Source organism: Scatophagus argus, chromosome 16 (assembly GCF_020382885.2).
Source record: "Scatophagus argus isolate fScaArg1 chromosome 16, fScaArg1.pri, whole genome shotgun sequence".
NCBI classification, from domain to species: Eukaryota; Metazoa; Chordata; class Actinopteri; family Scatophagidae; genus Scatophagus; species Scatophagus argus.
In genome coordinates, this window is record NC_058508.1 from 16348655 (window position 1) to 16358915 (window position 10261).

At 43.0% G+C, this 10261-nt stretch overlaps 1 protein-coding gene across 2 annotated transcripts; it reads right to left on the reverse strand.

Annotated features, from left to right (window-relative positions):
* On the reverse strand, nt 1-9952 carry gpr146 (G protein-coupled receptor 146). 2 transcript variants are annotated; one of them, XM_046415556.1, is made up of 2 exons: nt 9624-9952; nt 1-4991 (listed from the first exon to the last, which is right to left on the reverse strand). In XM_046415556.1, exon 2 carries the CDS (start codon nt 4947-4949, stop codon nt 3948-3950), a length of 1002 nt encoding a protein of 333 aa, XP_046271512.1. In that variant the 5' UTR covers nt 4950-4991; nt 9624-9952; the 3' UTR covers nt 1-3947. The 2 variants fall into 2 exon arrangements, with proteins under 2 accessions (XP_046271512.1, XP_046271511.1); XM_046415555.1 differs by having other exon boundaries at nt 1-4994.
* Nucleotides 9953-10261: the final 309 nt, after the last annotated feature.

A 10261-nucleotide genomic window follows, 5' to 3' on the forward strand; every position in this document is an offset into this window, starting at 1 on the left:
TAATATTCATGTTAGTTTATTGTTCAATCAGTCTTTGACTCAGTTGACAATATAGCAGATTACTTACAGAATCTAAATATATCTCTCAGAGAATAATACTGTATTTTTGAAAGAGCATGGTATTCTCCTGTAAATCTCTCACATACAATATATACACATTAATTTGTATTATACACATACACTTGCATACACAGTCACAAAAGTATCACATGAAAGTGGATCCATCCGGATGTCTGAGGTTTGGTTGTTCAAATAACCAAAATAGATCTGCATACATTCGAAACATGAGAACTTTGAGGGCATTTTTACACTTGGTCTGTTTCAGTCATTTTACTCAGTGATTATTACTCAAATTTCTTTGCACTGGTGTGAGATTACGGCCCCTCTGAAATAACAAATCACACTCAGACCTGAGCAGTAATCTGAGCTGGGTGTGATGCTGAGCCTAATTTGATCAAGCTTTATTTGCCACTTGTGTGCATTAATACATTTGTGGTGATTGCTAATTATTATTTTTGTCAAGAAGTTTGTTTAGTCTGTTACCTAGGAAGATATTCCACAGATGACTTAATGGATTCAGTAAAATTTGGTGTTAAGTCGGGACTTGGGCTGAGGAAAACTAATTAGATTTTATTGTTAAAAGTGAGGCCTTCTTTTTTGTGATTGCAACCAAATTTAGATGGCACAAGCACATATCAACTCCCAGTAATCCTGCCAAATTTGACAAGACTACCTAGCAGTAGACAAAATGGCGGACCTCCCTGTGAGGCACCTCACCTTTTGTGTGTAAACATCTGCACAGCACATGTGCATAGTCCACTAGTGGCAGAAAAGGTGAGGTGGACAGGCCTCGTTGATTTCCGTACAAAAACTTTTTGAACTTTATTCACCGCTTAAAAATTAGTGATATGGGAACTGAATTTGATGAATTTGCTGTTTATCAAAACCAGGATTCTGAGACAAAAATGAGGCTGAAAAAATGATAGACACTGGAGTGTTCCTGGGGGCCCGGCCACACTATTTACAGTAGGCCTAGAAATTCAGAACTTTATTTACCGATTTGGTGAATTTGCATCATATCTTATGGACAATGTATTTTCTTGTTCACTTGCTCTCTCTGATTTACGGAGTTTCCACATGGACAGATAGCTTTCTGCCAAAGAAACTGCTAACTGTAGCTGCTGTTAACTAGTTAGTTCAGTTAGACAGCCGTCATATGTAGCGTGGGGTTACTCAGTGGGAAATGCTGGCACGGAGGGGCACCAGAACCGTAGCTGGGCAGCCGGAACCAGGCTCAGCATCCTCCCAATGACTATGACCAGACCAGGACCAAGCATGCCTCCAAGAACAACGCTCAGGCCTCTGGAGCTGGGCACTGACTAATGCCAGACCTCTATCTCTCTCCTCATTAGCCTCACACCTCTCCTATCTTCATTGTCCTCAGGGTCAGAGTCCCTTTAGAGCTGCTCTAAATCACCTTGGTAATGAATTCCTTGTCAGGCCTCCTTCAAAAATCCAAAAAAAGCTAGTCTCCAAAAATCAGATTGTCATTCGTTTTGTTTGGTTTGATGCAGATTCAGATCCAGACATCTTTTCATCATCAGATTAATAAATATAGAGTTTTGTTGAGTGCCTTCTTGTTGGATGTCTCTTAATGAAACAAATGTAAAACTGACATAAATTCTAACTAGATTAACAGCCTAAAAAATACCAGTGGTAACATGTTCAACTGTCATATAATCAGAACCATGGGAAACATTCAATTCTATTCATGATAATTTGAGTGTCACTGTAGAATGCTCCAATCCGGGACTGAAAATGGACACTGGCATGCACTACTGTTTGCTTTCCAATCTTACATGAACAGTAAGCATTAGGACTTTGAACAGAGATCAAATAATGATTAACTGTGTCACGATATGTACAAGCTTTTTCATGGGGCAGTACATAATGTAGCACACAATGTAAACACACAGCCTCAGTTGAAAACAGTACTGACTGAATATCGACACACAGAGAGTGGGTGGGGCAATGCAGCGAAAATTAAACCACTGGACACAGTTTCATACCTCAGTTGCAGACAACAATATTCACATAATTTTACAATTTTAATATTAACAACTTGACATTCTGGCCATTGCCATCTTGGTTTATTGAAGCCAAAAGGGACCATATTTGGAGAAGACGGTGAAGAAGCGCCTTTCAATTGTTAGACTATTAAGAGAATTCAGTTTTAACATAAAATGATCTTTTGAGGTGTAAACTAAAACTGTCTACAAAGGCAGGTGGCGATCATTTATTGTTGTCTGCAAGTGGAATGTAACAGTGTGCCCACCTTCCATTTCTCTTCAAGTGAATGCCCCACACTGTTCACAGAATGATTTATAAACTGGCCCTCTCACTCAGAAAGCAAAAAAAAACTAATGCAGTGATGTAACAGACCTCATGCAAAAACAAGTTTTTATTTCTCATTTTATAACTGTGGTGCATCACTATTAGTCTGTTCTTTTTTCACTATGTGGCAGACAGGAAGCAAAGCATCATTGCCAATAATGTGCAGATTATCTCAATGCATACGAGCAGCAGTTCAAACTCTGTCAAGCACCTGCAAACGCAACTGCTTGGCAAGTCAGTCTTTTACACTCAGATGAAGGTTTCTGATAGTGCCTCTAGAGTGACGCAGTCAGGCTTCATATTTCCACTGTACAAAACCTCCCAACCACTCATGAGTGCTCATACAATGCAGGGAATGTACATGAACACAGTTTAACAAATCACACAACGGGCTTCCTGCTCAGATTGATGAGTTGATTTGAACTGCTTATGGTTAAAATGTGATTTCAGCAGAGATCACAAGAGGTATACCGGTTAAGTCTGAACCCTGAATAGAAGCTTCATGTGAGAGTTTCATATACAATGCAGTTGTGTGTGACTTCAAACTGATGTGGATGTTATATAATGTATTCTATGATATGTGTTGTGGAGCTTATAACATATGCAAGAACAATCTCTTCATGCCTGTGAGTGGATCAAAACCTCAGAACTCAATCTATAATGCTGAAAATTAGTTTCAGGTATCAAGAAAGAAAATAGCTTTTGAAATGAAGCTACAATTTCTGCGAGAGACCGTTAATATTGTACTCAATCTTTAAAATGTTTAAATGATTATCGAAGCTGAGGAATCACTCTCAACACATTGAAGGAAAAAGTAAATTCAGCTCTGAAATGGTAGGACCATCTTCTCATTCAAGTGATCAGTCCTCTGGTCTGAGGGCAATACCGGTGTTTACTGGCTGCGTATGCAATGTTGACATGAAACCCAAGTTCATTAGCTGTGGCGGGTGGCTGATATACCAACTACCATCCACCATATTGATAATTAAGGTTTATAGCTTATTAGTTCTACATCATTTGTAAATTACTGTCATTGGGACTTAAATTGTATTTAGTAGCATATTGGGACCCCACAGTGAAATTCAGGTAGTCATGCATTAGTTAGATCTGCACACCGTCAGGAGAAAGCTACACACAAAGCATCTGTGTGGTGCTTGGACTTCCTTGCAAACAGGATACTTAATTTGTGTTTCGTGTGAGACTCTGAGAAAACACTGCCTTGCATGATCAGCTGCTAATTTACTGCCCTCAATGCAGAAGCCTAATTGTCTTGGTGGAGAATTTCACGCAGTGACATAAAAGTAACAGCACTTAGTGGTTTTGCTTGGTTTGTCCTCTCACTGCTGCAGAACTGGATAGATCAGATCAAGTTCTGGAAGGTGACAGGAAATTCCACAGTTAGGTACGTTGCTCTTAACAAAGTCCAGAGCAGCAAGGGAGCCTGACCAGATACTGGCTCCGGGGGGTGGGGGGCTTGGTGGTGGGGAATAAGTGCCGACTAGAGGTGGAAAAGGGGAGTGGGAGGGGCGTCAGTAATCTCCAGGGGGGAGATCTCACGTCACCACTTGCTGCACTGTTGAGCGTTCATGCGGGCAGGACTGGTCTCCGCAATGCAGCCTCCTCAGTAACCGCTGAAGCTTGTTGGAGAAGTTCTTGTTCATTTGCCTGTACATGAGAGGCATTGCAAAGCTGCTAGAGAATGCCAGCAGTTTGGACACACATCTTAAGAAATAATAGGTGGGTAAGTAACGTGCGTTGCTAATGTACCCTGGTGCACCAGCTACAGTGTGCACCAACAGGGTCATGTAGTATGGGGTCCACAGTACAAACTGCACACAGACTGAGGCTAACAGCAGTCTGTGGATAGAAGGGTCCAAGCGAGCGGAGTCCTGATCCAGAGGTGTAGACTCCTTCCTAATGCGCAAAATGAGCACAAAGGCGTAGAGAACAGCCACAGCTGGAACCACGTAGCCGATGAACATCATGATGGCGTCTGCTGCCTCCTTGTTCTGCATTTTGGAGCACTCCACCATCTTAGTGGAGATGTGGTTGCACACATAGAAGAGAAGCGAAGAGAAGCTAGTGAGCACCGCCCCGCCCCAGATGAACCCACACACATGTTTAGTGTTGTACACACTGGACATGTATGTACGAGGCAGCGCCCGCTCTATATAGTAGTCCAGACTGAGCAGTGTGGTGGAATACATGATGACCAGAGAGGAGATGTTAAAGAGGATGAGAAGCGTGATGTAGACCTCGTTATTGTAATCCCATGCATGCCAGCGCGTGAAAGTTGAACTGAGCAGCTCCACGGGCGCCACCAGGTTGAGCACGAGGCCTGCAATGGCCATGTTGACGAAATACACATCGGGCATGGTCATGGACACCTTGTTGGAGAGGTTGACCACAACGAGAAGCACATTGTAGCACAAGCCCAATGGGAAGCACACCAGGAGGTAGATGAGGGAGAGGATTGACAGGATGAGGCCATAGTCCTGGCAGAGCCGGAAGTCCACACTGGTGTCCGTCTCATTGTAAACAATGCAGATCCACATTGCTGGGCTCTGACGCAGGTCAAGACTCTCTCAACGGGTCGACTGCTGGCAGAGCATTAGGGAGAAAGAAGTTAGTTACTGCATTGTTGACAAATGTTACAGTTATCAATCACCAGTAACAACTAGAGCTTGACAAAAACTATTTGAGTAGAATAATTTGTATGGAACTACTGATGTTTTCATATGGTATTTAGTTTAAAGACTGCGTGCAAAAAATACATTCAATTCAGTAATACCACAGTTAAAATAACCACATTGTAATTTTGTGTACCTATGTGGACATAATGTTTATGTATTCTGTACATATTTTATGTTGAATGTACATGCTCTGTGTGTTTCTAGGCTGTAATACATATTTCCCCTTAGTAACAATGGAGACAAAGCTAAAAGTTGAAAAACCCAAATGATATTAGTCCCTGATTACCATTGTTGATTTACATTATTAAAACAGTGATTATGCATCACAATAGAGCTGACAGTTTCTGTCAGCTGCTGGCACAAAGTGGAAGTGGTGTTTTCTGAGGAAGTCACGAATAAGCAAAACAGAAGCCACTGAGATGTGTTTTCCTCCATAAGCAGCATTCAGTTCTCTTTGTTTTTGGTGTCTGTGCAAGCTGGAGGAGCAGCCAAGGCCTTGACACAGAAACACGTCAGCCATGGCACAGCTATTATGCTCTGGGTAACACTGTTAATTTCACTTCACTGCATCTGACTGGCTGATTACGAACGCCTCACAATGTTTCATTTGCTAGCTCAGCCTCAAACCCTCCTGTTTCTCCTTGTTGAGAGCCACACTGGCCAAGGCAAATGTTTGACTCCTGGGTGAGCTTTTGCTGTCTTTTCTCTGTAACTCTCTGTAACAAGCAGGGGCATTGCTGCCTGCGCAGTACTGAGCTTGTGCTTTTTACATGCAGCCCGATAAAGAAAAAAAAAAAAAACACTTTTCAAGCCTAACACATTACAGACCTCTTTGGAGTTACTGCTATGAGTAAAGCACGTGCACCTTCTGTTCAGGTTACTGCCAAGCTGAGTGGGGGCTGGGCACGTGGTGATGGGTAGATTTATAAAGAGTGAAATGTGAGTCAGGCTCCGGTGAAGGGTCAGTGAGGAGCGACTTGAGGAGTTGGGAGTTCAGGGCAAGGTCAGAGAAAATGACCACGGACATGTCTGTAGCGTCTGTGATCAGGCCTGACGGTGCTGCGAATTTTCAAAAAGCTTATATAATGCTGCCTTGCATCAATAATTCAGGTCATTTTTAAATAAATTATTCAAATCGCTTTTTTTTCCCAGGGAAAACAAGATAATAAGGCTATCACAGAATTGCTGTGATACAGTAAGTCACCCTAGTTCACTCTGTTTTATTCCCTGAAAAATTTGGCTGTCATGTTTCCACATGTTTGTCTTAAAAGGACCGATTCTCCGAATAGTAAATAATATTGCGAAATTTTCTGGAACCCCCACCATCCCATGAAAATACTGAGGAACAAAGCACACGGAGGCAGTTTTGTTTTCAGGATGAGTAACGATGCCAGTAAGGGTGAAACAGTCTTCCTTTCACTTATGTAACACCACTACAGAGAGGCTGTTTTGGCCTTAAGCCTCAGACACAGATGCATATACACACACAGGAGGGCTTGGTCCCTCCTCTATACTAATCCAATTGGCTGTAATGAGAGCATTGTGGAAGCTGGGGCTCAGAGCTGGACTGGACCAGGATCAAGAGGAAGAAAGTGTACAGTTTCTCTAAACAAAACAAAAACTGTCTTCACCAGACGACAGCACTGGTCAAACCTCTTGTAAACATGGCCCTCTGACACAAGCTGCTAAGTGATTCATTTACTAAAACAGACCGTGACAAAAGGACATAATTAGCTATGGTCGTCTCCCATAGATTATGTGCTCTCTTTTCAAAATGTTTTGTAGACTGGAAGAAGTTTGCTCACCCTACACCGTTTCAAAAATCTCCGATCACTTAAGGAGAAAATGACTTGAAGAGATGTTGGTGATAATTAAAGAGAGCCCTCTATTGTGGCTGGCTGTCCCCATTCATTGGCACCTGCTGTATACAGACATTTCAGCCACCCTTTCATTACCACTCGGGCTCACACTGTAGCTTACAAAAGCTGCAGGGTAAAGAAAAGAATCTGCATAAAAAAGGAACTTGATGTTCACTGGTGTTTGATTACATAAAGTGTTGACTTTCCAAAGACTTTTTATTTTCTTTCTCCTACATCTCTATAGACAGTATTATTAGCTTTGAGAATGACACGTTTTTAGCAGTGACCACAGGGGAGGGTGAGACGAGGGACGCTGAACTGGCTGCAGTCTGCGACTAAACCGCCTGATGCTACTAATTCTTACACACTAGACAGAGGATATTTATAGTGATCAAAACATGCAAATTTTATTACTGAAGTACATAAATTAGCTTTTATCATCTGTCAGGGTCATGCTGAGGTGCAACACGTGAAACTATACGGCTATGCAGGAACAACCCTAGCTCATATCAAAAGAGGAAAACATGCGGAAAAATCTTTCGAGTTCTTCTCGCATGTCTTTGACTGCAGTCACAAACTCGGCGAAGCCCCGTCTGAACTTTTTGCCCCATTTCATGTCAAACGTTGTAAAGTTAAATATTCCCAGAGGGGGAGGCCGTGCTTCAGCATGCTTTGGCCCCACCAAACACGATCTCGTAAGAGCGACGCCCACATGCTTGACGTCTCAGCATTTTGAAGCCAGATCTCAGGGGCTGATGGGAGTAGTGTGACATACTGGGCCCACACCCCTCATATATCCTTAGTGGAATTTACAGGCTCTTCTCAGAAAGTAGAAAGAGTGATGTCACATGACTCGCTACTTGAGTCTGCAGCAGTGTGCAGCAGAGCAGTAACAGAAGTACTACAGAAGGAAAATAAGACTACATGACAGACACCTTGAGATGTTGTGACTGCGCAGCGATGTCAGAGGTTAAGCATAGCACAATGACACTTGACAGACAAAATGTTCCAGTAACTGATGATGTGTGAATTAAAACAAGTGTCCAAAGAACTGCCAAACTTGCAGTATAGGGGTAATTACAGCATAAATGGTTCATTTAAGAAAGCTTCCATATACTTTCTGCTTCCTTTCTAGTGCATTTCTCAGCTGCCTATTATTCTTGGAAAGCAGCCCATTAACTTAAAATATTAATGAGGGACCTGACTTCAGGTGCTTACTAATGCTGCATAACATTTTGCAAATTAAAATTACTGAGTGATTAAAATACTTGCGAGCATCCCAAAAATCACTATCAGTCCCCACAGAATTGAGTCACAGCGCTGGGAAGATATCTTGTTTTTGAATGGATTCTTTGCGAACTACACAGATTGTGGCAAATAAATCGATTTTCTGCCGGCTGACTGTCCTTGTCATTCACCTGGTTAACCACAGAAAAAGTTTAACCGACTCACTGCTGCACTGAGGAGGTTGAACGAGGTCAGATTTAACTTTTAAAAAAACGGCATCTCCTCATAACAACTTCTGGCTTAAAAGACTTGGTCAAACACCGGTCATGGTCAGTTTCAGCTGCTTCCTTAGCGTCCTTTGGGCCATATATTAAACTGTCAACGGAATCAACAAAGTCAGAGCTCAGTGGTCAGCACAAAGCAGGCTTACTGCCATTAAGCCCCAGCACACATGCTCATTTCCCCTTCGGTCACATGGATGAAGTCGAGGACAACAAGTGCAAAGCTTAAATCTCAAGAGGCATTTAGTTTGGCGATAAAGAAAGAGCTACTCCGTCAGAAAGCAGCATCCACTCAGCCTCCGAGTTGATGTGAAATAAGCACAGGTGGAAGTGCTGGCACATAATCAGCAACTTTGGGAAACATCTGTTGCCTGTTCTTTAAAAAAAAAGTGACTTTACAAGCCAATCAAAAGTTTTGTCAATACAAAGGAGTCAGGCGGTGCTGAAGCCACAAACTAAGAGAGTGTATTCATGTGCCTGTGCTTAAAATGCACTTTCTGATCTTCTATTTTATGAATGACTTAACACTGGAAGACTAAACATATGGGCTATATAAAAACTGTGTAATTAACGTAATATATTAGAAGATTTACTGCCTTCATTTTGCAGTGCACACATATTTCTAAATTTGAAGAGTCATAATGACAGTCTCATTAGCTGTAGGTCCCCATGACAGATGTCGTGTCAACAAGGTAGGGATTGTTATTCAGGCCAGGAGCAGTCCACCACAACTTTAAAACTGCACTATTTTTATCGCCAGTGAACGAGCTTTTACTGATCCAACTGTTTTTTTCCCCCCTTTCCGGCCCTTGAGAAAGTTGATCCACGTGAGAAAAGTCTTCAGGTGTTGTTTTCCAAATATAAACGCTTGGTTCAAACTGTGGAGCCACTACAAGGCTAAGACAACAAAAGAAGCCCCCGTTTATCACTGCCGTCGTTGCGTGTCTCCATCACACTTGACTGGGCACATGAAAGCGTGGATAGCTGTCACGGATTTGCCATTACTCTACCATTTCTGCGGCTATTGTTGGCACAACTAAAGCTACTGCTCTCTCTCATCTCCAGGGGGGCATATTCGCTTCCCTACCGCCGTGAGGTGAACGTTCAAGGCGCACACGCACATTAGTAGGTTGAAATAATACAACAAGAGAGAAGAAAAAAAAACTCACCACAAACGTATGGATTTGGGTCGGTGACAAACCTACGGAGGCATAGGGTTCGGATGAAGCATTTCCACTGGCATTTCTCAGTCGTTTCATTTGACAAACAAACAAACAAACGCGTCCTAAAATACGGCTCGGCTCTCTCCGCGCTCTTAAAGCCCCAAAACGGCACACCAGAAAACGTTTTAATGCATGTCGGTGGATACTGACTTCATTTCTCAACTTTCCGGACGAGGCTCGTTGTGAAAAGGGGCCGTCCGTTACAGACTTTACTACTGCTGGAGTGCTGCTGAGCCCAACAGTGTGTACACACGTGACCCTCCCCCCACCGTCTCCTCGCTCCGCTCTACGCTGCTGCTCGCTCTACGGTCGCGAGGCCCGACTGGCCGTTCTCCGCTCTGATTGGGCGGAGGGCAGGGAGGTGGGGCGCGAGGGAGCCTGAGGGGAACACACGCACACACATACAAAAGCCTCCAGCTCGTCAGCATGTGGAAATGTATCAGAGCGGTGGACGGTGTGTCGGTTGAAGCATCGTTGTCATGTCCCAAGTGGTGAATTCTGACATTTACTGCGGCTCATCAGGTCCCTGAAGGCGTAACAGCACTTTACTCTTTCTATGCATGTTGTGCGCAAGTCTGTTTCAA

Coding starts and splice junctions, on each gene's coding strand:
- gpr146 (XM_046415556.1), bottom strand. CDS start 4,949: ATGTGGATCTGCATTGTTTACAATGAGACGGACACCAGTGTGGACTTC.